The sequence below is a fragment of the Rhododendron vialii genome, chromosome 8a (assembly GCF_030253575.1).
Source record: "Rhododendron vialii isolate Sample 1 chromosome 8a, ASM3025357v1".
NCBI classification, from domain to species: domain Eukaryota; kingdom Viridiplantae; phylum Streptophyta; class Magnoliopsida; order Ericales; family Ericaceae; genus Rhododendron; species Rhododendron vialii.
The window spans coordinates 893,561-920,345 of record NC_080564.1 but is presented as its reverse complement, the minus strand read 5'-3'; the positions used below and the strand labels follow the sequence as shown (position 1 = coordinate 920,345).

The 26,785-nt window shown below is 37.7% G+C and overlaps 4 protein-coding genes across 5 annotated transcripts; 2 read left to right on the top strand and 2 right to left on the bottom strand.

The window, feature by feature from the left end:
- Positions 1-331: 331 nt before the first annotated feature.
- On the top strand, positions 332-1,203 carry LOC131298177 (nuclear transcription factor Y subunit B-1-like). The gene has a single exon (XM_058323510.1). It carries the CDS (start codon positions 446-448, stop codon positions 926-928), a length of 483 nt encoding a protein of 160 aa, XP_058179493.1. The 5' UTR covers positions 332-445; the 3' UTR covers positions 929-1,203.
- A 264-nt stretch (positions 1,204-1,467) lies between these two features.
- Positions 1,468-11,947, bottom strand: LOC131298176 (protein HEAT INTOLERANT 4-like). 2 transcript variants are annotated; one of them, XM_058323508.1, is made up of 14 exons: positions 11,455-11,947; positions 10,608-10,646; positions 10,469-10,522; positions 10,192-10,255; positions 8,335-8,393; positions 7,641-7,765; positions 7,443-7,502; positions 6,538-6,596; positions 4,747-4,826; positions 4,443-4,481; positions 4,094-4,156; positions 3,950-3,997; positions 3,742-3,870; positions 1,468-1,941 (listed from the first exon to the last, which is right to left on the bottom strand). In XM_058323508.1, exons 1-14 carry the CDS (start codon positions 11,665-11,667, stop codon positions 1,894-1,896), a joined length of 1,080 nt encoding a protein of 359 aa, XP_058179491.1. In that variant the 5' UTR covers positions 11,668-11,947; the 3' UTR covers positions 1,468-1,893. The 2 variants fall into 2 exon arrangements, 1 of the variants encoding a protein (XP_058179491.1); XR_009190467.1 differs by lacking the exon at positions 1,468-1,941 and having other exon boundaries at positions 3,836-3,870; positions 4,073-4,156; positions 11,455-11,931.
- Positions 11,948-17,167: 5,220 nt separating this feature from the next.
- On the bottom strand, positions 17,168-20,732 carry LOC131298175 (uncharacterized). Its single transcript, XM_058323507.1, has 2 exons — positions 20,294-20,732; positions 17,168-17,668 (listed from the first exon to the last, which is right to left on the bottom strand). The coding sequence occupies exons 1-2, from the start codon at positions 20,531-20,533 to the stop codon at positions 17,462-17,464; spliced, it is 447 nt and encodes a 148-aa protein (XP_058179490.1). The 5' UTR covers positions 20,534-20,732; the 3' UTR covers positions 17,168-17,461.
- A 1,896-nt stretch (positions 20,733-22,628) lies between these two features.
- LOC131298174 (protein MIZU-KUSSEI 1) lies at positions 22,629-23,835 on the top strand. The gene is made up of 2 exons (XM_058323506.1): positions 22,629-23,227; positions 23,552-23,835. The coding sequence occupies exons 1-2, from the start codon at positions 22,733-22,735 to the stop codon at positions 23,753-23,755; spliced, it is 699 nt and encodes a 232-aa protein (XP_058179489.1). The 5' UTR covers positions 22,629-22,732; the 3' UTR covers positions 23,756-23,835.
- Positions 23,836-26,785: the final 2,950 nt, after the last annotated feature.

Here is a 26,785-nt window from a genome sequence, read left to right as displayed (position 1 = left end):
TCGTCGTACTTTGATTTTCAAACGAATCGCTAAAAAGTAAACTCTCCACCTCTCGCAAGACTCACATTACGCACGTCACCGAGTATTTAAATTCCATATAAACTTAATGAATTACCATGACACCACATCACTTCTTCGCTTATTTTTCTTCAAAGCTCCAAATTAGGAGTACTACTCTTTCTAGCCCCCTCCAGATTCCACACTTTTCCCACACCATCCTTTGCCAATGGTTTCCCATTACCAAGTGATATTTTCTTTCTTTCCTTTTGTGTCCACATCAAACCGCCCTTCCACTTTTTATACTCTTTCCTTTTTCTCTTCTTTCACAAAGCTTAAAAACCCAACCCCTCTCTCATTAGATTCCACAAACACCTCTCCAAACATTTCATTTCATTTCTCCTCTCCCCTTTTCTTTTCCTCTCTTTCCATTTCAACTCCTTTCCCCATGGCAGCGGAAAAAATTCTAACAAGCCCCATTGGAAGTCCTTCAAGGGACAAAGAGCTAGACCAATTCCTCCCCATTGCCAACGTGAGTCGGATCATGAAAAAGTCCCTCCCCACAAATGCAAAGATATCGAAAGAAGCAAAGGAAACGGTCCAGACATGCGTTTCCGAGTTCATAAGCTTCATAACAGGTGAAGCATCCGATAAGTGCCAAAGAGAGAAGAGGAAGACAATCAACGGCGACGATCTTCTGTGGGCTATGAGAACCCTGGGGTTTGAAAACTATGTGGGACCTTTGATGGTTTACCTCACCAAGTACAGAGAGACTGAGGGAGATCATCTCAAGAACCCCAATATGAGTAGACAAGAAGAGCAGCCCCTTAGTGACATTAATGATACTATCATCAACCATGAAGTTATTGGGTACGAGGAAAATTGGGTGAATGGTGGTTTTACTATGGGAAATTTCCATCAACTTGGATAGGAAAAAAGCTAAAAGGGCTATGCCAAGCCAACTCATCACCATGGGGTTAACTGTTAAGGTGGTAGATTTTAGTAACATATAAAATGTTAATCTCTATAGTTTGTTTCTTCCCTTCTAACTTTTAGCCCTTGCGTAGTCCTGTTATGTCTTAAGTTTTTTGATTTGTAATCGATATCAACACTGCCTAGCAAAGTGCAAGAAAAACCACAATAACATGATGTAAAATTGCATTAGCTATGGTGATGTGTGAATATATGGAGAATTATTCAATGCTTCGGGAGCATGACCCAACCCCATTACAAATGTGTGGAGATGGACCCTCACATTCACGAGGGTTGAATAGTGCCCTCGAATAACTTTATAGTTAATGGTATTAATTTACTCTCCACCCAGAAACAAAAAAACAAAAAAAATCCAAAAGTCATACCGTAACTTATCAAAGCTTAAGCTTCTCAAAGATTATAAGATCACCCACAAAACAGTGCTATAATTTGCCAATTTCTATCATCAATTTATTTCGCCATATACACAACCAGATAAAAAGTTACTAACTTCCATTGAAAATGATGGGGGATTCGAACTCCCAGAACTAATGAATTACAACTACATAACCAAGGGTCTCCTCTTTCTGCTGGGCAGAAGGAGAAGTTCAAAATGACGTCAGTGCAAACCAAACTAAGACCGGAGAAAACAGTTTCCAAAATCATAACCTCAGCATTGTATTCATGAACTACATCCGATGGTATACAAAGCACCTCATTATTGTATCTCTCTTTTTCCGCTTTCCTCCAACATGGTAGAACTACAAGCTTACATTTGAGATGACAAGAAACCAAATGGCCAGCAAATTTCTACAAAGGAACTGAATCTTTTACCCTTGGCTAGGTTTTTTGTGGCAGCCAAAATGAACAAATTAAGCATTCGCTTCACCGTCTGGATATGACAATTCAGTCCTCGGCATGAAGTCAAAGAACTATATGTGCCTTCCCATAATACCTGTTTATAAATGGAGACTGCACAGCAAAATACAGAAAACAAAAAGGCCAAACCATTAGAGAAATTTCCTTTGCATCAGAAAAGATTGGCTGAGGCACTAATTTTATTTAGTTCTATTTATTGATACAGAAATTAGATTTTCCTGAAGCAGTTGAATAACAGATTACAGACAGCAATTCTGCAAACAGTCGTCCAATCCCTTTGGAATGAATCCCATGTTCCAACACTTGAAAGGTTTCCAGACCTGCTCCTCAAATTTCTGATTGATTTACTATAACAAGAAAGCACACACTCACACAAACACTTTTACACACACAGTCACATTCATGTTGGGACCCACAAACACTACACCTCCGGTGTGTGTGGGACCACACATGAATGTGAGTGTGTGTATTGTGTCTGTGTAAGTGTGTGTGATTGTAGAAGAGCGGTTCTCAAGCCTTGACAATCAGAAAGGTAGTTCACAATGAAGAAAGTTTGAGTTTGGAAACATGAATTTGCAGCTATGGGAAACCAACTAGATTTTTTTTTCCTAGGTTAAAAAGATGTTCATGCTGGTCCATCAACTCAAACCCAGAACCTTGAGCATTTAAATGCTACACATGACAATTGGGCAGGAAGACCTGCCCAGGTCAACCTACACAATTATTAAGTTGGAACTTGGAACCCATAGGCAGCTATAAACTAAAGACAGCATATATCATGCAAGCACAACAATAAATACAAGTAAACTGTTAGTATGCGGCAACAGATACCACATGTTATGTCTCGGCCACTATCATTCTTCTAAAATCCAAATTTCTGGACCCAAAAAAACACGGAATTGAGGCTGACAGGACTGAAAATAGCAATTTTTTTTTGTCATCCAACTATATAGTGACAACAAACACAAACATCAGAAAATAAAAGTTGTGTCCCAATCTAAAGTAGAACAAATATATAAACATATATACATAAATATATGCGCATATCCATACATACATGTGTGTGTGTGTATTTGAAAATAGACCAGCACTAACTAATACGAAACCTTTGAAATAACACAATGAATACTGCACAGTACACACAACTGGCAGCTTGTGGCAAATCCGTATGAACTGCACTTCTGTTTAGCACAAATAGCACCAAAATACCACACCAATTTATAGCTGCTTCTTTAAACAAGAAATTTCTGAGTGACTGAGAAGGGAGGATTTTATAATAAGCTCTATAACTTCAATTATCTCTCTTAGACTAACTTCGTGTAAAGTTAAAGTTTCCCCTCTACTATCCCCTATTCATATTAGTAGTTGAAGATTCAACTAACTATGAAGTGAGCATCAGTCTTCAAGATAAGCATCACAACAAAGCAACAATCCTCCGGGGGGAAGTTAAACTCAACATCGGCATAGTTCCTCCTCAAAGTAAATAAAAGATAAGGCCAGAATAGGCGAATGGTTAGTGCAGTGGTCAGTGGTGGTGGTCTGATCACCGAAATGAACTCTGCAAACGACTAATTTTTGTGAATAATATGCGTAGTGCAGTGGTGGTGTTCTGATTACCCAAATGAGCTCTGCAAAAATGTCAGACTAACTTTCGTGAATAATAAATGTACACTTCTAAAAGCTTCTCTATTTGAGAATAAAAAACAACAGTAACAACTAACAAGAGTAGCAAAAGAGCAAAACTACAAAGTTATAGAGGATCTATTAACGGCCTCTAAATTTCAGGCCTAGTTGAATACCCACTGGACTTGGTCTCACAATTCAATGAGGACTAATCATGGCATGGATCAAACCCAAATCAAGAAGCCTTATCAACAAGCTCGCAAAGATTACCTTGACATTGGACACATCAGGAGAATCAGGAGTTGGCACAGGATAGAACTTGTAAAACTTTATATTTTGGAATGCTGCTTTCGTTTCCTCACTCATTTCTTCTAAAGCTTTCTTCCGTGCTTGCCTTGCCTAGAAGAGAAAAGTTGCAACAATGCCTAACATTCCATCACAGTACTTTTAACAGAAAAAGTTGCTTTCAATAAAATACCTCGCGGTTAGCTTTTTTTCCTTCACGGACCTTCTCCCTCACAAAATCCTGAGACAAATAACCCAAAAGGTGATCACATTTACAGACTCTAGTTTCATCACATGGAAGATATAAGTTGGTTACTATTATTTAGTGAAAGTTCACCTTGAAAGCGTCCTTTTGATCTGCAGATAACTCTTCCTCCTCAATGAGCTTATCAGTAAATTCCTACATACCATTGGAAGCAAGTTTAAACAGCAATTCTATCACAAAACCCTGAAATCAGGTCTGTCATTAACGGTGAGGAAAACCAAAGCCTCATAACAGAAACTAATACTATTCAAGAATCATAGCCAAAGAAGAGAAGTGGCACTTGCAGATGGCAAGAAGTGTTGACAATTGGCTCACTTTGCCACAGAAACATGTTTGATTCAAGTTGCCAACCAACCATTGTAATTCCAATTTCAATGAGAACAATACAGACATGGGAATGTAACTAAAGAGTCATGCATACCTCAAGTTCATCAAGTTCCCAATCAAACTCACAAAATACCTGAAGAGAATAAGCGAAAATGAAATCAGTTTATAAAACATATTATAGTTGACCAAAAAAAGAAATTATTCAAAGCACTTGACAACAGCTGATAAGTCAACCCATTTGAGGAGTTCCCATTTACTATATGCATGATTTAGAATTCATCCCAAACAAACTTCCAAGTGTTCACTCTAAGACTATTATTTAATCATCTAATATACTCTAGACCCATATCATCGCTAAAATTTAGGACCTCATCCTCAACTACAAACAAAAACCTTACCGGCTTTTCTTCAGCTGGAAATATGATTTGCACGATGGTGCTCTGTTCAAGTTCATCTTCCTGAAGGGGCTGGTAGAAATCTGCAAAAGGACATCTCATCACAAAAGATTCTCCGCGGTGTAGCCAAAAGCAGCATCAAGATAGGTGATCAACAAAATTCACAAAGCTAGACATCTTCTACAATACTTGATTATTTCCCCAACTCTAGATAGACAATGCTCGAGGAATGAACATGCTTAGTTTCTTGCATTCGATTCTTGAAGAAACAGGCCAATGAAGAAGCCCATGAAGTTTCAAGTTCACAGCATGAAGATTTAGGGGGCGTTCCAGATTGGCTTCCTTTTTCCAAACTTCCTTTTCAGGTAATGAACAGTGCACAAAAAGAAGATCCATTCCAGTTTCTCTTAACAAGTTGTTCTTTTAAAAAAAGAGCCATGTTGAAATGACAATATTGCCCTTTTACCAACTCAACTTCTCCAGACGCCATCCCTCTTCTCTCCCTCTTCGGCACAGAGCAAACCCAGACTCTCTCTCTCTTCAATCTTCTTCTGGTTCGGCCGAAGCTCATACGAATACATACGCTCACAGAAAATTGTGTCCACAATCTGCCAAGCACCACATTTGGATCCACAAATCCAAACCAGCCGATTCGGCCGCTGAGTATAATGTATTCAGCACCTGCTACGCCAAATTCTTTCAACCCTGTCGGAGGGAACCCATTTGGATAAATTGAAAGGTGATTGCCTTTTTTGGCTCCGTTTTGGGGCATCATTTTAGTGGCCCCTTTTGAGTGCCGTTGGGTGGAAATTTTGGGTTTCCTTTGTTGTTGTAGATTATCCAGCCAAATGTGATTATCAACATTTTTTCCTGGGTTAAGGTTCAGTTCTTACATGAGTCATTGGGTAACTAACGAACTGGCTTTCTCTGTTGGAATCGGACCTTTCTTCTCCGTGTTCTTCCCGGCCCGTTGTTACTTCTGGAAAGGGGAGAGGGAGGGCAACACAGATGAGGTTGGACATAGGAGTTCTTCCTAGCTCGTAACGACTTCTGGAGAGGGGAAGAGGGAGGGCGACTTCTGGAAAGAGGGAGAGCGAGGGCTACAGAGATGAAAATGGCGAACAGTGGAAGCCCTAGGAGATGGAAAAGGGGCAAGGGCAGTATTGTCATTTCACTCGGGCGCTGTGGGGAACAGGGACCAAAACGACATCGTTTTGGTCGGAGATTTTAAAAAAAAAAGAAGGTTCAGAAACCTGGAACAAGCATTCTTTTTGCCCCAAAAAAAAGAACTTTTTGAAAAGCTGGAACGGCGCCTTAATATAGGACAGATTGATATCGTAATATTATTTGCCAGTTTGGTTTCAACTTAACAAAGATTTCTTCAAACTACTTAGGGTCGGCCACATAATAGATTTCCTTCAGTTTTCTGTATTAAATGCCATGTCCGCGGTTGATGCCAAAGTGGTTTCAACACAAACACAACTCACAGTAGAAAATTTCGAACCCCCTTAAGAATAAATAACCAGAGTCATATTTGTTTCATCTAGTACAGGGATAGGGAAATAACAGTGTTCAACCCCATCTCAAACATATTAATATTTCAAAAGTTTTCAGTCTCACGTTAGCCATATGCATAATTTTTTTTTTGAATTACTACAGGTTTGAGGTCACGAATTGGATTTGGGCACACAGGTAATTGCCAAATGGACCTAGCAACCGACCAATAATATGAGAAATGACCCTAGCATGGCATCCAGAAGTAACATCAGACAATAGAAGATAAATAGGACACACAAGGTAAACAGTACTCAAATTTCTTCACACGCTCTAACTTCAAGTGTCTTAAACCAGCCCTGCAACAAGCAAGTTCAAGATATTATTATATAAACCAAGTAAAAGAACATAAACGTTAATGAAATACACAGAACTCAATCAAAAAATACTTGATTTGCAAAATGCCATCCATAATTTGGTTGGATGGTTTAAATTTCATAACCTAACCTTGAGGTCCCCACTACAACCACCCTAATGTGGCCTTCTTTCCAAGAAAGGTGGCTAGGGAGGCTATTCCCATGATTTACGCAGAAGTGGAGAAGAAGGGCAAATTAATGTGCCGGAGTGACCAAGGGAGAAAGAGGGACAGCTATGAACCAACTCCTATTACATGGCTCAGTGGCAAGGGAGATGTGGATGGGGCGTAATCGATTGCTGGTGGAGTAGGTGATGCCTTATTTGCTACATCATTGTTAACTCATTGGAGCAGAGGTTGTCTCAAGGAAAGCTTCCAGAAAGCAAGGAAGGCTCTTGCAATTTACTTTATGTGGTGTTTGTGGAACAGGAGAGATAGAAAGCTTTTGGAAATATTGATAGTTCCATATTGTGTTTGAAAGGTGCAATGCTTGTCTCCTTGTTTTGTTGGCTTAGGGAAGTTTTCCTTCAGATTTTGTGAGTGTTTAGGGCTTACTTAACCAAATAGGCAATGGATTTCCAAATTTAATCTTTGTACCATGGTTGGTTAATTCTAGATTGCGTTACCAAAAAATTCTCCTGATCCAGTAGATGTTCAACAAACCCAGATTGCTTTGCGAAGTAGTGTTATAAACTAGCTAAAACCAAATAGTTAACAGATGAACAGACTCCAAAGCATCTGGACACAAAAAACACAAAGGAAAATATAAGGTGAGAGGATGCAATGATACCTTCTTTGCGTACAGCTCAGAATAAAAATTTGAGACTTTAGTTTTTCAACTCGAGAATCTCTGTGGGCAAATGATATTGGAGAATGCCATAAGGTGATTGACTAAGAACTTTGACGTGGTGAGCAATGAGAAACATTGCATAGATAAGCCAGGAAAAACCAAAATAAGAAACCAAATAATGTAAATCAAGCTTGGTACCTATCTTCCAATGGTATGTAAGGAACCCAATCCATCTTCATCTGTTTCATGGGCACAATTTCCTCTGCCTCCCTTTGGACCGAATTAATCCCAATCTTATCAGAAGGTGGAAAAGGGGAAACAACCTATTCCACAAGAAGGAACAACAGGAATAAGGTATAAAATAGCAAATGCCTGCAGAGAGAGAGAGAGAGAGAAAGAGAGAGAGAGAGAGAGAGAGAGAGAGAGCATGTTTCAATGTGTTTCAAATGGTTAGAGAAGTCTCATTTCAGCATCCATTTGGTGATGTCAAGAAAGACTAATACCTAAATATGGATTTGTTAGACTAATACTCCTTCAAAATACCATTATGCATAGGTCAATAATGTTGGAGCTTCCGAAGATTCAATAATAGTGAATATGTCACAATCGTGAAAGTAAAAGGCTAAGAGCAATTCTAACAAAAAATAGTAATATTTCCTTCGTAAGGATTGGAAATAGCTATTTAAAGATCCTGTTAGCATCCACATGGATAGGTGGAACAAAGAAAATTTCACACCCAAAATCTAGAAGTTAGGATTTCTTAGTTAGGGAGTGCATGTCAAGGGAGCAGCAACAAAAGCTAGCAACAGGCATAGGAATTTTGTAGAGAGAAAAGGTGGGCCACTGATTAAATAACCTTCAGATTAACAAAGCTAATAATTTTGTAACTTACAGCAATCACAACAGGTATGCAGGTTACTTTTCCTTCATCCTTGAAAAAGACTAATTGAGCTGCAAAACAGAACAAATATCCAAAAAAACGAAACGTCAAGAAAAAGGGAAGGCACATCACCACTTATGGATTAAATCATGACTAGTACAAGAACAACACTAAAAATGATATCTAGTGAATTGGCATTGTGTCTTGGAGACAATATATAACAGATGGTAACAACACCACAACAAGAAAAAACCTCTGTGAATGCTTTTTTTTAAGAAAAAATGATATTCTATTCCTCTCATGTCCACCATAGAGTTACCAGATTAACCTTCTGACCCTCTCTCTGGAGAGTGATTCTTCACACAAGCTCATCAACTACAAGTGTGATGAAAATTTGATATTCCTTACATTCGGCAAAGCATGAAAGGTAAAGGCCTCCCAATATAATAGAAGGCCTCCAAGATATCTTCAGATTTGCAACAGCTGCAAAACAAAGGTGGTGGATGCCTCTAAGGCTCCAAGTATAGTGGAGGGCTCTAAGATATCATTTTCACATCGGCCCATTCTTGCTTAGAAAGAGCCCCAAATGGGTGTTCACATAAAAAGGAATAGAGTGCAGCTACAAGCATGTCCATCTGCAACGAGGATGTAAGCTATGCAACACAAATTCTTATGGAGAATGTCTAAGGTGCAATGCCGTGAATGATCCTTGGAAGAATAAACACAGTTTATTCCCAGAAGTTTAGCAGCCATCTTCTCGCCTTTCCATATCAATTTATGAGGTTATATCATGGTACTAAAAGATTAGAAGAACGAGCCATCGCTAGGAGATTGTCACATCGGAAAAAAGCGGTATTGTTTGTTGAAGATATAAATAATAAAGTTGCCCTCTCTCTAACAGCTTAAGCTTTTAGATGAGTTAGTGGTTAACAATCTAATATGGTATCAGAGCAGGCAATAGATCTTGTGTTCGAACCTCACCGCCTACCTCATGTTAAAATATTTATATGTGTTTAGCCCGCTTATGGAGGAGAGCTTGGCTACACATGAAGGGGCGTGTTGAAGATATAAATAATAAAGTTGCCCCTCCCTCTAATAGCTTAAGCTTTTAGATAAGTTGGTGATTAACAATCTAATACTGTTGTAAGAGAACATGCAAATCGCAAAGTAACATTGTCATCCAAGATATCTTAGCTAGAAAGCTATTATCAACCACTGTGGAGGAGCCAGCAATTGTGGGTTCCATCACGCCAGACAAAGATACCATATTAGAACTAATGAACACACACACTACGATCCTTGGTGGTTGAGCAAAGGGAAACAAGGGCTCATTGAGCCCAACATGACTAAAGATATAAATATAATAGTAATGGGGTCTAAACTATAGTATTCTTTGATGGAAAGGCGATATTCACTCATTCATTGAAGAGTGAAGACACATGGAATTGATCTGGGTTGTAGTTTGTGAGATGACTAGGGTCATTGATCAACACCAAAGAACATTAGATCTAACCAGTTGCAACGGAGGTGAAATGTTGTCTTTTTGTCAAACATGATGAAAAGTTATCAAATGGTGCTAGATTCAATGACAAACCTGGTAAAAAGTTTTCAATGGTACTAGTAAAAAGAGAAAGTAACAGCGGCAATACATTTTGCATAAAGAGGATTGATCAAGCAACGGTGGTTTAATAGTTACTCAACTCGGTTGTGCTGAGTGCTAACCAAAGCACATCCAATACCATCTTAACACCGTTTGCTCAATTGGAAGGTAACATCACATACTCCTCATAAGAAACTGAACAAGAAAATAAAGGATTACATAACTTAGAGAAAAAGATGCAAGGATTCCAAATTATGGTCGTCACTTACGCTCAGTACAGCCAAAAAGGTAGACTTTTTGCCCATATAGCTCTCCACCCTCTTCAAATGCATTCTGGGCACAATAAACAGCAGTTAGCATTAAATTCTTTTTTTTAGTAAGTAGTAAGCAAAAAATATTGTTCTTACACTTGAACTTTTCCTTAATATACTCATAATTGTCTTTCTTATTTAACCTCAACGGTAATCAGAAACCAAAGAAGAAAACAAAACCATTAAATAAGCCTATCATATTGACAGAAAATGCAACAATACTCATGCAACTCACCTCCAGATTAGAGAAATTCCAATTGTACTGATAAACCTGGTCTAACTGATCCCACTGCCATGAGGAAAAAAATTATTAAGGAGTACGGAATTAAAAACAGGGAAACTAATAGTATGAGAAAACAGCATCATTGCCAAACCTCTGTTCCGACAGGGAAAACCTGTTTCCATAGATCTTCCTGCAAAACATAACATGACATGTGATTTCAAAGCATTAGGCTGCCACTGAAGATTGTGTGAACACTTACAAGATATAAAACAGTTCTTCCATTCAGACACCAAATATGAGCTTTCAACGGGAAACTACTTTCAGGCATTGAGTGCAAATTATCGGTAAGGCAGAATTGCAGCATCATAAAAACAGGAGAAAAGATACCTGATGAGCAAATGTCTAATAGAAAAGGCAGGATGCTTACTATGAACCATAGCAAATAGAAATATAGAATTGCTTATCTCCATCTCAATGGATAGCAACATAGTTTTCATTTGGATCAATAAGTAACTACTTCATGTTTCATAAGCCAACACAACATGTAAGACTGGATTCCATCATCATATTATTTTCCCTCAAGTGTCTCCAATAATTAATTTCCTTCATCCGAAATACAAAAAAGAAAAAATGAAATTCGGAAATAAAAACAAAGCAACATAGCTAAACCTAATCCCATTCCTGAATTTTCTCAGCAAGGATGTAAGCAAGACAGCGAGTACAGTTTTTCGTATGTTTCACCTAAACATTCAAATTAATTGAACATCCACACATACATACATACATACATATACACGCAATATATTTTCGTAGGTGAGAAACAAAAAAACAGGAAAACCGAAATTCACAAAACAAAAACAAAGCGACGTAGCTAAACCTAATCAGATTCCTGAATTTTCTCAGCAAGCAAGCAAGATTGCAAGTACAGTTTTCAAAAGGCAAAGAAGTTGAAAAACAATGCTACCAACTGTATAAAGATGTATACAATATGTGTATACCAAATTACGCCTGTCAGGGAAGAACTCGGGCTCCGACTCAGGCTTGGATGGTTTGACTTTCTTACGTCTTGCCCCAGCTTTGCTGGACTCGGTTTTGGTAGTTTTCTTCTCCGTTGATTTGCTCGAGTCCTCCTTGGCAGGAGTGGTGTTCTCTTCTTCTGTGGATTTAATAGCCTCCTCTTTGCTCGCCTTTCTCTTCGCACCTTTCCTCATTTCAAATCCTATCGGCTCTTTCAGAGAGAGAGAAAGAGCGAAGAAGAAGCGAGAAGAAATTGAGGAGGGAGAGAGAAACGGGGGAGCGAGAAATGTAGGGTTTTGAAAAGGGGCGTGGAAAGGACGCGCGTGAAATGTAAGCGGGCAGAGTCTGAATTCGAAGAGAGATGTAGTCTAGAGAGACAGGTGTGGCTTGGGAAGGGAGGTAGGGTTCTAGAGAGAGAGAGAGAGAGACGCGGGGATGGGTTACTCAAAATTTTGGTAGGAGGAGAGAGAAATATTTCAAATTTTGGTAGATGGGGGGTGGCAGCCTTTTCAAGCTACGGAGTTTACTTACTAGGCCCCGATTTTATTGGTTTTACATGGGCCTGGGCTTGGCTTAAGCCTGACTTTATCTGGGGCTTACTCGGATTGGGTCCGTCTAGTCCTTTTCTTTTCTTTTTTAGGCCCAGTTCGGCTTAATAAAAAAGACCGATTCCTGTGTTTGGTTGTCAATTTTGAAATATATTTTTTATATATAAATATTTCATAGATTTGCATATTTTTTTATCTTTAGCAAAAAAAATTTAACATTTTAAAAAAAAAATTGAATTTTTGAATAAAATTATGCTATATATAGTCAAAAATAAATAGATAAGTAAAAAATTTGATTAAAAAATATCATAAAAAATGAAAAAACATGGATGACGAACAATAAAAAAATTGGAGAAAATATTTCTGAGATGAGAGATTTTTTTTTATCTTTATTCAATTTTTTTTGCATCTGTTAGTTTTGCATAAATTTTTTTTTATATAGATTATCAATTTGTTTCAACAAGAGAAATTTTTAAAAATAAAAAAAATTATGATCGAAGTCTTTAAAAAGTTCAACAAAGACAGACAATCCACACCAGACAGACTTCCTTTTGGATTATTTTTGTTGCAAGAAAATTTAATTTGGTTTCATAAATTTTTGTCTCTTATATTACTCTCGTCGAGACGAACAATAATCCACAAAAAATGAACGCAAACTAACAAATACAATATATATATATATATATATATATACTAGCGCATGCCCATGCCTGAAGGCACCACTCAAAGAATGTGGCATTGGAACTGGCTTTTAGTGTCGTTACTCTTCAGCAAAATCGTGCCTATGGACACACACCCACATAATTTGACCCCAACACAAATCGATTTTTAATTAGTGGGAACCACTTCGACTAATCTAAAATTCAACAGCTCCATCGAGAGTCAATTGAGAACAAACCCTTCTCCCTTCTCTCTTCTTTCTCTCTCTAAACTTTTACTAGAGAAACCCTAGCCGCCGTTGTTTGCTTGCTTGGGGGGAGGCGCCGCCTCCACCCCCGGGCGCCTCTTTTTGTCTTCCTTTTTCTTCTCCCCTTCCCTTGCCGCCGCTCCTCTCCTCTGTGGGCTGTTGTTCCCCCCTCCCTCTTCCCCTTCCCTCCACCTTCCTCGTTTCCACCCCCTCCCCCCTCCGGTAAGATCCCGCCGGATACTCTGCTGGGTGTATCCTGTTCCGCCGGCTTTCTGGATCCCGTTGTGGACCGCCTTTCTACCTTGTTGGAGATAGCCGGTCTCTTGCTTAGCGGCGCTTTGGCCGTTTCGGGTGGTGGATGGTGCGATTTTGCTGGGTTGTTGGTGGCGATGCTGTGAGTGGATATGGTGTGTTGGGATTGGGCATGGCGGTAGTAGGGGCTGCCGTGATTCCTGTGGTTGGTGTGGCAGCGGTGATGCGGTGGTTGTTTTGAGTGTTTCGGCAGGTTAGGGTTTTGATTTTGTGTTTCTTTTTTGTTTTGTCCGGACTCTTGTTTGGTTATGTCCAGATGTTGAGGCCGGTTTCTGTCCAGATGTTGGTCCGGTTTTTGTCCCGGTGGGTCTTCCCGGGTGGTTTTGTTCTGATCTGATTTTTCCAAATCGGGTGACTGATTTCCACAGGTTTAATGTTATCTTTGATTCGGAGCTCCGCCATCCCGAGACGGTGGTGTTTGGGTACTAGCTCCACGTTAGCCGGCCATGTTGACGGTGTGAAGAAGTGAGTGTTTGGCTCTTGCATAGGCGCTAGACATTAATTTCGTCTCTTAATCTTTTTTTGTATTGTGTCTCTGTTTCTCTGTATTTTGGTGGAAATCTGTACTTGACGTATGTCCTATTCTCTATTCGAAATTATCTGTAGATGCCGTATGGCTTGATTAATGAATTTGCTTCTTCCGTGGAAAAAAAAAAATCGAGAGTCAATCACACTCACACTTGAAGTGAAATTAACTACAAACAATGTCATCTTAGCCTAAACGTAATGTGATTGCATGTTTAACAAATCGACAATAGCAATTACAAAACCAGACACAACACCAGTGAGAGACCCATCTTCGTCCTCTAACCTATTAAAACACAATCAACCGTAATAAATTTCAAACCCCAATTTATCATGACTTACATTCGAATCCTCCTTTAGATTCTCACCCGTTCTAACCCACTTCAACCCATTCGTATCTCTTTCCACTTCTTACCATAATCAAATCCTCTATTCTCATCTCCCTCTAGTAATAGCAGCAGGACCTCACATCTTGCAATATTTCTGCATGAAAACTGAAACCCATTTCATGTGATCCTTATGCACCCGCCCACCTCCATAGCTCTCTCATGCAGTTTCTCCCATCTGCAACACCAACCCCTGCTTCATAACCTAATAAAAAGAAATTAACAAAACTAAGAATATTATCAAAATAAATATGGCATTGGAACTGGGCATTGCACCTAGAGAGGTAATATGTATTTAGAACAAAAACACGTTGTTTGTTTGACTTCAGAAATTTCAAATTGATTCTCACATAATTGCTCACTCATAGTTGTCTAATACTTTCATTGAATATTCGGCACAATTTCACACATTTTTAAGGCACAAATAGATCATGTTTCTCTAAATATCCTACTTGTAAAGATGAATCATCCGATTTCTAATTTGGATTTGAGAGGCTTCGTTCCAATCATAGTCCGATTTTAGATGTTTGACTTGCCCTTTTCAGTACCCAGTCCGGCTACTTTTTCCCATGATTTTAACGAATACTTTTTTATGCCCACAAAAGAAAAAGGTTTCATTTTTAGCACGGATATCACAATGAGATACACATCCATTCTGCCTCCTGTGACCTCGCCAGACCCTTTAAACCCTTTACTCTCTCTCATTTCTTTTTTTTTTTTTAAAAGGAAGAAAGTAGCTGATTGGAATTACCTCAGAGGGAAAAAACCATATTCATTAGATCAGCCTCCCCTCCCTTTTTTGAACAACATCACTAAGTTTTGCAAAACGCTCTTACTATGAGAAATTCATCAAAGATGCCTTTTATATTAAAAATCACATACGAGTACACTTATCAAGTCTCCAATAAAATAACCAAAACCAACTAACCCTTTGTTAAGGTTAATCTTAACAAAGATAAAATTACGGAAGAAGACCACCGGTTATACTCCAATTAAAATTGCGAAAGATAAAATTAGAAAGAAAATAGAGCTAATACTACCTAATCAAGAACTTAAATGTTTAGACAGCCAATACGAGTTCTTCACCAAGGCTTTTTATCACACATAGCGATCACATCTTTTTATCAAAGATGTGGTTTTTTTTTTTTTTTGTTTACATTCAAAAAATGAAAAAGCAGATTTAGTAGAAATAAAAAATCTGACCAAACAAACCGTCTACCTTCAATATAGTAAAAATTCATGAGCATGCGAATGGATAAATGTAAACAAAAACTTTAAGTGTACCTCAATTTTCCGATAAACTCATTAGGTAAACCTGCTGCAAAACAAACTCAAACATCATAAATTAATTTAGAAATAATCCCTACGTAATCGAGTTTTTATGCGATTAAAAAAGAAGAAGACCTGAACAGAAAGACCCAAATGAGAGCACGGGAGGAATAGAACTTTGTTGCCATCGACGTTGTTGGATGAACTCATATTCATGTTGCAAAAATGTGAAAAAAAAACCCTAACTGAAGAGGTAAAGGACCTCTCAATTTTTGAACCACGGTTGAGAGAGAGAGAGAGAGAGAGAGAGAGAGAGAGAGGTTTCAAATTCTGAACCAAAAAGGAGAAGGGAACAAAATTAGGTTTGAAACAAAATTAAATCAAAATCATACCTTGTTACTGATTCATCTAATTCTATATCAGGGAAACATTTAAGATTAAAAAAGGAATATAGAATGGAGGGCGGAGATTGGATTCAAACACAGCTCTATATATATATATATATATATATATGGGGCCGGTTCTAGAGACAATACATTTGACAACACTTTTAACAACACATTTTTCAGAGCCCCACGTGAATAATCGGAGCCGTTCAATTTGTTTAAAACATGTTTTTAAAGGTTCTCATAAAAAATCAACTCATTTAGATATCGACAAGGGCTTGATCGGCTCATTCAATTTTATCCTGTCAAATTTGATAAAAATCAATTAAATGAGCCGAACAACACATTTTTCAGAGCCCCACGTGAATAATCGGAGCCGTTCAATTTGTTTAAAACATGTTTTTAAAGGTTCTCATAAAAAATCAACTCATTTAGATATCAACAAGGGCTTGATCGGCTCATTCAATTTTATCCTGTCAAATTTGATAAAAATCAATTAAATGAGCCGATCAAGCCCTTACCGATATCCAAATGAGTTGATTTTTTATGGGACCCCTTAAAAACATGTTTTAAATATATTGAATGGCTCCGATCAATTGTATGAAGATCCCACGTGGAATTTTGAAAAATGTGTTGTCAAAAGTGTTGTCAAATGTATTGTTATATAGTATATATATATATAGGGAGAGAGAGAGAGAGAGAGAGAGAGAGAGAGAGAGAGAGAGAGAGAGCTTCTTGTAAGGACCTTAAGCGAGCTCCTTAAGTGCGGACCTCCCTTTCCCGATTAAATTTTGATAATCTGAACCGTTCAATCCGTGCAGAAAAAGAAAAGAAATAAACATTGTTTGGAAAATAGAAGAATCGACCGTTAGTTTTTTAAGCACAGAAACTTCCATAAGATCACTTACCTACTTTATATCCCGTCACCTTTAAAGTTTCAACTTCATCCTTGTTCACACCTGGGGAGCTACAACCAGCAGAGAAAATGTGATTGAACGGCTCCATGATCAAGTTTCCTTGCATACGAAAATTCGTGTAAATAATTGCCACTTTAAATTAGACACATGAAATCGTAACATAACCGCATACACATTGCATGACTCTTCTAAGGTTTCCGGTGGTTAGCCCATCTGTGGTTCCAAGAGAGCTGTGGTTTTCAGCTTCAAATTGAAATCGACAGCACCACCTTTATGAGAAAAATAGTCCTCTTTCACAGTGACAGCCAAGAATAAAAAGGGGGACACACCCATTAATCACAATGGCATCAAACTCGGCAGAAATCAACTACAACAAAATTAAGGACTAAGAAGCACAAAAATGATGATGATCTTTGACAAGTTAGGAGAGTCGGGGCAGCAATATGAGGACAGATTGTTGTGTTTCAGAATTACACGAAGGGACTGTTTTGGGAAATCCAAAATACAGTGAATACCAGGGGAACTCACATAACTTAGGTTGCGCACTAGTATGACATTCCCTTCCATATACATAGGTCCTATTATAGTTATCCAAAAATCATAAATGAAAGACATTCCTACGATATGTACAACTCTTCTAGAGTAATATTTCGGCGCTTGGAGTAACTTTTTCGACAAACTAGATATTATGTACGTATACATCAATGATCAAACTGACGAGCTAGAGAGCTGAATACATTATTCTTCTTTTCTGTGACGTGAGTTGGAAGAATCTTTAGAGGTGGGATCAAAGCCCAAGCACTTGAGAAAAGCTTGTTTAGCGAGACCAAAATAATGGCAAGGGTGGTAAGCAATGCCATCCCTCTCTTGGGTGTCTTCTCTTCTTATTCTTCTTCTTCTTGTGCTTGTTCCCATATCGTCCGTAATACTGTGGCCCTCACCCACCTACAAGTATAGTAGCAGCAGAACTGTAAAGATTAAATAACAAAATCCTCCTCTAACCAAAATATTCTTCTTCAAAAATGTACTTCAATGAACTATATTAGAATGAGATCATAGATTACATCTTCAGTTTCATGTCATAGATACAGGAAAAGAAATTCTACTTAGGCCATGCTTGAACTTGGAAGACTTGTCACAACTCACAAGAAAATAAAAGCACACCCACAGTACTTCCATTTCCCTTTTCATTTCCTTGACCCTATCAAGTCCTCTATCCAACTGTAGCATAAAACGAGATAGCTTTGTCCAAATAAGGTTAGGAAATTATGCAACTCAACATAATGTGGTATCAAATGGGATTGAAAACATCTTAGGGAGATGCATATTATTCTGAGGATGAAGCAGCAAAATGTCCAGCCTTGAGTAAACAATACCAAGAAGGGGACAGAAGGGGCCAGAAGGGGCTTCTTCCTGTTGTGCCTGAATTGTTCTCGTAAAGAATATATAGTTCTACATCCAGGGTTAAATGATCTGACAAATCCAGGAGAAATGCTAGAAACAATGAACTTGACTCTGCTGAGTCCCAACAAGAGGCTCTCTCACCCTCTTTCCAATTATTTGAGTTAGTTAAAAGAATTGAAGATGATCACAACAGAACAAATACAGACTTGACAAATTGGTCGGTAGAGGATAATGTGGATATATAATAGTGCAACAGCGACATGCCACTGTTTGAGACCATCCATGCCACTTTTTCTTTTGTTTTGTTATGTTTTTCTTTCTCTAATGGGTAATGGCTTGGACAGGCAGAAAGGTTGCTTTGAGGGCTGTATACTTTTAACAGTTAATATATTCTAAAAACTTCTCTAGCCAAAAACTGTAGTGCCATATTCAAGTAGGACTTCTATGTTGTGTGAGGTACTGGTTATATGAGGATGGATCACCTAACAATTTACAGTAAAAATATTCATTTTACAGCACTAATCAGATGAGCAGAAAAATGATGAACAATCTTGGTATTCGTGATTTCTTCACATATTTTGCCTATGTGGCCTGTCTAACACTAAAGAAAAACATCGAACCTTTGGTTCATCCATAACAGTTAAATTAATTAGGTATTTAAGTGTTAGCTAAACTGAGATTTGACCCAGTTGCCAAAACTTTATAAGTTTGACAATAATACAAGACCAGAAGGGAAACAGAGAATTTCAAACAAGATATGAGTCAATTGAATTTCTTCCCCCTAAACCACAGCACCATCCTGAAAGCCATTAATAGCCGATCCAATTTTCCCTGCCTCGTGGTTTAATGAGGTTGTCAGGGGGAAATTGTCATCAGGTGCCCCATTTGGAAGTCGACAAGGCTTCCATGTGCAAAAAAATCTCTCATGGTTTAATCAGGAGATGAGTTGACACACTCGTAAAGACATAAGCGTCCATTGAATTTCTTCCCTTGGTCGATTAAACTGTGTCTTTTCATGTCTTAAACTGATATCAATCTCTAATTTGTCACGGAGGAATTATCTTTTGGTCTGAATATAAGGAATTCTTTGCCTACCCAACAAGGCAACAAGGGATACCAACCTTTAGCTTTACTCAAGCAAAGGGTCCCCCCGACAAACAATTTGGAGTCGTTTGGAATCAATTTGGAGTGATTCACACTTCAAAGTAGTGAAACACCAAAAAAGATTGAATACTTCACCGAAGGTTAACTTATGAAATAGAGCATCAAAATATGTAAATCTGACCAACAATACAACACAAGAATCATTGTCCACTAACTACCCAGAAATAGCTCATGGATAGGGTAAAGTTCACATTGATTTTGAATGTAGACCATAGAACTCATTTTCATGGCAACTATCTTTAGTCAACTTTCTGAGTACGAAACACTTACGCTAACTGATAGATACTATTTGTTCTAACCATGCAAAACCAAAAGAGAAAAAATTCAAAAGCTAGCACCAGCCAAAAATTCATTCACAACATTGCTACCAGCCTACCACTGTCCCACAACTCCTCTAGCATTCTCATTCTTCTCCCTCAACGAGTTTCTATCTTTCCAATTTAGCAAATTCAAAATTATGACTTTGATTTTGAGATAAAACAACATACAGTTCAAGATAACCAGTTGCGCAATATTTTTTCAGAATAAAGGTTGCTTTAATCCTTCTCGTAAGCTAAAAATAGAGGGGTTTGCTCCCCTTAAAGATTTCAGGATTCGGAACTCTCAGGTACTACTCTGTGTTTGATAAACACAGAGTTTTTGAGAATTTTTGAGTATGGTTTTTGGGACAATGAGTGAGCAGAGAAATTAGGATAATAACTGAAGACAAGGGTAATGAGTGGGGAGAATGAGCAAAGAGAGATAGGGAGAGAAATGAGAATAATGATTGAACAAATGGATAATTAGTAGAAAAAGAAATGAAAGCAATGATTGAAAATATGGATAATAAGCGTTTTTTTGAGTTTGAAATTTTTTTTTTTAAAAAACAAACCAAATAAAGCACAATTGATCTTTTGAAGTCAATTGGAGCAGTTCTCTCACTTTAATTGGGCCATCGCTTTTAGCGTAAGTTGAGCCGGACACTATCAAAAAGAAAAAATAAGTTGGCAACTGATTACGCACCTTGATATTGTGTACTTGGCTTGCACTGGCGGCGGCAGCGTTACCGGAGGCGAGGAGAACAGTGGAAGTAGAAGCTGCAGCGGCGGTGGCGGTGGCGGAGGGGGAAGGATCTAAGCCTAGAGCGGAGACGGTGAAGTAATAGAGGAGAATTATGAGGAGGAGCATTACGAGGAGTTGGATCCATATTAGCCATGGTATTCTTTGGCTACCGATTATGAGTTCGTCCCCTAAATCAAACATTATGAAGTACTGCTCCTAGCCAAGACAAGATGGAGAGAGAGAGAGAGAGAGAGAGAGAAGGAGAGAGAAAGAGAGATGAATGGTAGGTGGAGCAAGTACAAATCTATAGAGAGAGCGAGAGAGCGAAAAGGGTGAGAATAGACTTGACGGCGAAGGACTTGGAGCCTTCCTTTTGTTGCAACGGGTTGGGAAGTTTTTGGTGCTGCCCCTGCCAGTTGGTAATACTACTCCAATAGTGATGGGGGGCCTAAAGTTTTCGAAATTACTATACGCCCCCTATAATTATAAATAATAGTCCAAAGTTATTATTAGAAAAATGATTTGTGAGGCTGGATTTGATTGGACCACTTTTTTATCTTCTAGAAATTTCATTACTTTCGCACTTATAATTTTTTTTGGAATTTCTATTGCCAGAGGAATCTAAATAATTATTGAAAAAGTTATAAACTAAAGGAAAAGACGATTTTTTTAAAAAGAAATCAATAATAAAGTTAGACCTGCCTTAGTATATTTCAGAATCCAATATGACTCCTAAGTTATTGAGAAATTTTTTTGCAGTTCGACTGTGGGCGCGTATTTTTTGTACACAGATCCGTGCGTGGGGCTAATTTTGAAGTCCAAAAAAAATGATCTTAGTCATTTATTAAATCTAAACTATTTTTTTAGCATGTCCGAATAAAATCAGCTCAATCGCATAACTATAAGTACTTGATGCAATCTTTAAACTTTTCATTCAAATTTTAAGATTAAATGAACGGCTCAAATTATTCTTGTGAGACCCAAAAAGGACCCTACACACAAATCTGTGCATGACCTATGCACATAAAAGCTGTGCCAACAGACTTTTTGATCTTTTTATTTCTGCTATATAAGAATTTCTTTCAAAATATGATACGACCTCCTCTTATTTGGAAATGAGATAATTATCCAAATACTCATGTATGCAATTATTGTATTTTAAAAGCACTTTTTTCTTGGATGCATACACTAGCTTTGGAACCGAAATCTCCTGTCTGACCCCCTCTCGATTGTTGATCTCGCAAATCAACAGCTGAGATGTGCCGAGTCAAAACGAAGTCGTTTTTCTCCAAAACGATGTCATTTTGGCTCGACACATCTCATCCGTTTATTAGCGAAATCAACGGCCGAGAGGGGTGGGACAGGCCCCTGTCCTGATTGGGGTCAGACAGAGGATCTCGGTTCCTAGCTTTGGCTAATCAAAATCCAATTCCTAACTTCCTCCTTGATCCAAATGAAATTGGGTTTTACCCATTTTATATATTAGTATATATATCGAGTCATACAACGGTCATTCATTTCGAGTATATGCCATAATTTACTTACGACACAATTTAACTCTGCTTCAAGAAAAAGAATTAGAAGTGTCGAAAGACTCGAAACTGAATTTATTAAATTATCAAGTTTCCAAAAATTTGACTCATTTTTGTATTATTAGATGGTGGAAACCAAATAGATCAAGGGCTTCAGACCTCACCTCCTGTCCCACCCCAATCTTAGCCGAATCTCTGATCAACCTTGACACATAAAAGATTCTTGGCGTCGAGAGATTTGAGAATTTAGGTCCCAAAATTGGCTAGGACTGAACCATGCTTGAAAAAAGGGACCCTTTGAAGGAAAGTGACCAATGGACAGTATCGGTATTTATCGAAATTTGAGCCTTATTTTGCTGAGAAGTTTTGCAAGAAATACAAACATTCAGACACATGTGTTTAAGGCCATTTGGTGCATGGGAATCTCACCGTACAATCATAAAATCTACATGCATCAAACGTTTTCGAACGTATCTATGTGCAGATTTGTATCATAACCACTATTGTTTTGTGTTTGGCTAGTATTCAATGAATTAACCAAGCCCGAACAAAGTAATTCTCAATCAGCCATCTTGAATTCCTACATCTTCCCAAATTGGAAATCAAGCAAAACGAAAAGAATATTATTAATTTCTTTATTTTATAAGTTCCAAATACACACTTATCGCGACCATGACCCAAACTGTAAAACTTAATTCCTCAATTCTAGGGTCCATTTTTAGACCTAACAAAAAAAACCCTCATAATTATAGTCTTTGCAACCACAATTGCAGCACCAAACCTCAAACCAGCGTTTACGCGATAACCAAGCCTTCCCCCTCTCTCCTCCTGCAATCTCCCATCGCTGTGATTCTGCAAAAATCCAGTGATGGGAGAACCAAAACTTCCTCCACAACTACCAAACCACCCATCTTCCCTTGTACAACCATCCAACAAGAAGAAACAAAAATCCATCAAAGTATTCCGAGCAATTCGATCCGTTCTCAGGTCATTCCCCATCGTTAATACCCCCACCTGCAAGTTTTCATCGCTCCCAGGCGGAGTTTTACCGGAAGTTCACCGGAGCAGCGGTTCGAGCAACCGCGTTACGGGCACATTGTTTGGATACCGCAAGGGAAGGGTAAGTTTGTCCATACAGGAAAATCCTAGGACCCTTCCAACCACGGTGGTGGAGCTGGCCATGCAAATGAACGTGTTGCAAAAGGAAATGAGTTTGGGATTGGTCAGAATTGCCCTCGAATGCGATAAAAGACCGGAAAAGGAGAAGATGAAGCTTTTAGAAGAGCCTATGTGGGCTATGTATTGTAATGGGAAGAAGAATGGGTATGGGGTCAAAAGGGAGGCTTCAGAAGAGGATTTACAGGCAAGGCAGAAATATTAATTTCATACAACTCCATTTTTGTGGAGAGGAAAATTATTATTTTCGATCGGTAAAAGAAAATTGCATTATCAACAGAGAGAAAATATCAAATCTCTACAACCGAAAAAGAAGAGCGTAGAGGAAAATTATTTAAATTATATTGTATGATGATACAATATAAATTAATTCAACATTGGTTCAAAAATTTCAACTTCTCCAAAAAAAACAATCAAGCAGCAATTTTGAACTATGTTTCTAAAATTCAAGGTACGTAAGATTTTGTCACAGGTAAATATAAATCCCATCTTCGCCCCTATGTACTTGCAGGTTATGGAGCTTCTTAAGGCGATATCAATGGGTGCCGGAGTCTTGCCGGGAAAATCTGATGTGAATGGACCGGACGGCGAACTGGCGTACATCCGGGCCCACTTTGAACGAATGGTGGGATCAAAGGACTCGGAGACCTTTTACATGTTAAGCCCCGATGGAAACAATGGACCTGAATTGAGCATTTTCTTTGTAAGGGTATGATAGTATATATTTGTGTGAGTGATTCATTATTGTACATGGTCATGACTTATATGTACAACTGAATAGTGTCTGCATATATATATATACTAGCGCATGCCCGTGCCTGAAGGCACGGCTTGAGCAATCAGCAAATGCAAATCATTACGTGCTCGCATATGCAATATCTCAACCTCAATCCAACAATTTCAACTTTGCGAAAAACAATAATTCTAGCATATTCTTCAGCATTTACGCTCAATAATAAGATAGGAAGTAATAATTAGCAACTCTCAATTGTTAATTGATGAAAACTAACTTAACAGATTAGGAAACCTTTGCTTTGGAGATGGAACACCAACAAAATCGACAACTCCAAATTAAAGTTTCAAAAAAAAGAAAGTAGAAATCATCATTCATGGAATAAGAAACCCTTGGTTCACATATGAAATACAAATCAAACCCGACAACTCCCAATTAAAGTTTCAGAAAATCTAGAGACCAATGTCCAATTAACAAAGTATACCCAAAAAGTAAGAAGAAAGTTAATGATCAAAATCAAAATATGTTATTTTTGGACTAATAGGTTGAATGGTGCAATATTGTTTCCGCTCCTAAATACAATTTCAACCATCAAAACATTTCGGTGGCAGTCGCAGCCATTGTTAATTCGTTTCCTCATCCATATCTGTGCATGTAACAATGAAAGTCGAACTACTTTCAGAACCAAGTAATCTTAGTCCTGAAAATTAAATGAAGTTTATGAATGGTTAATAGAAATAGTGCGTAAAAATGAATAAAACCATCCACTTTCTATTTTTCTTCCCTTTTTTGTGGTGAAATAGAGCTTGTTTATGATAAAATCAAATGAAGCGGAAAGCATAAAGAACTAAAGTAAGAAGTCTGAAAGTTAAGATACAACACTTGGATTAAAAAAAATGTTCAAAAGTATCAAAACTAATGGGCACTCACCTTTGAGTAAATAACAATCTAACTTAGACCTCCTAGTTCAACCAACCAACAAAATTTTTCTCTTCAAATAAAGGGATATCTTCCTGCACCATGGAGTGCAACCAACCAAAAAAAAACAAATATGAGAAGCTACAAACCACAAAATAGGAGACTGAGCAGTTAGTCTCATAACAATGATTGTAGCATGATTAGACTTCCAAGGAAAGATTGAGAAAATGTGGAAAATGTGGCAAGATTAGAATTCCAATAAAAGAACTTTATGATAGAGTATTCAATTTTAAATCCACAAAGCACAACATGAAAAAGTATTTTTTTTCCCAGCTACACTATAGAAGGAGTGAAAAGTATGTTGCTTTTGCAGTAGATTCTAGTTGGTTTCATGAACGATCTCATCTAGTCATAAGATCGTTTGGAAGTTCCTGACAAAAAGTGATATCCTTTTATACCAAAGGCATAACAATTGGCAATAGAAACTATTTAACAAACACCACAAAAAACTATTGTCGAGATAGCCAACAGTATCTAGAGTCATCAACCTCAATAACCACTGTTGGATTAACAACCACTATCACTTGACATGAAGCATTTGGTACATGTATCTACCTTCTCAAAGAAAAGAAAAAAATTCTTGAAGGAGGTAAAAATTGCAGCAGCCCATTTGGTGTTGTTGACGGAAGTAACTAATGCGACCTTATCTTTTCTCCCATTTCACTTTTTTGCATCTCATTGCTTACAACAAAAGAGGTGTGTATATCTATATACAAAAGTTCTCTGCAGTTGCGAAATTGCAATATTCAATGGCTTTTTGATATCTAATCGCATAACCTTGAAGTCCTTCCATGACACTATTTGTGACTAAAGGACGATCACCAACAGCTAAACAAATAAAACAGGGTTAATGAAATTGTTTAGTGTTTTCATTTTTAAAAAAAATGAAAACACTAACCAATTTTGATTTTCCGGTAAAAAGATTTGATTCATGTTTGGTTTCTAGAAAAAGGCCATACTTAATGAAAAGAACATAGCCATCAAATGAAGGTACACAAATTAATAGATTTACACAACCAACACACACATGATACGTCACACGTACGAAGCTCAAATCTTTAACTTTTCTCATTTTGCAAAGAAAAAAAAACCTTTTCTCATTTTCCCCACTCAATTTCTATTCTCAACCTTTCAAAGCCAGCAACCAAAAATCAGTTACGTACGTATGTAAAAAAAAAAAGAAGGAACAGGGTGGTGACAGCAGTATAAACGAAAAAAAAAGTAAGAACAAACCCGAACTTGGTGGTGCCGGCAGTAAAAGCGGTACCTGAAGATATAGTTGAATAACACAAAAGAGAGGAAAAAAAATGAACCCGGAGATAAAAAAGAATTGAATGAAAAGTACAAACGAAAAAGAAGAAGAATAAACACGAACCTGGTGGTCGAAGAGAGAGCTGAAAAGGGAGATGGGAAGAGAGAGAGAGAGAGAGAGAGAGAGAGAGAGAGAGAGAGAGAGAGAGAGAGAGAGAGAGAGAGAGAGAGAGAGAGAAGATTAGGACGATGGCACTGCCGAAAACAGAAGAAAACCCCTCTCTCCCCCATTTTTCAGAGAATATATCTCATTTTTTTTCTTTGTTTAAACTTTGCTTTGCCTTCTAAAATTCAAAGATAGAGAAAGGAAATATGTAAATCTACCATATTAAGAGCCATATATTGTTTCCTTTCTATTTACCTTTGATTTCCTTTCTAAAATTCGGAAATAAGAAATCAGAATAAGATTAATAAGGAAACATCAATTTTAGGTTACCTTTCATCCTTTTTCTAAATTTTCATTCTTTCCAAATGTATCGCTAGCTCTACTATCTATAAATTCCTGAAGATTAGGATGAATTCCAATTTTGGAGATAATCAAATAGATTACCATAACGTGTATTCATTATTTTTAATTCAAATTTTAGCTGATTATAGCATTAGAATTAGGATAACTTCATTAATTGTAGATTACCATAATTAGTCACTAATTTCTAGAAAATTAGTCAATAAAATAAAGGATTTCGGTCATGAAAAGGCATTGATTGATTCAAAGACGTGTAA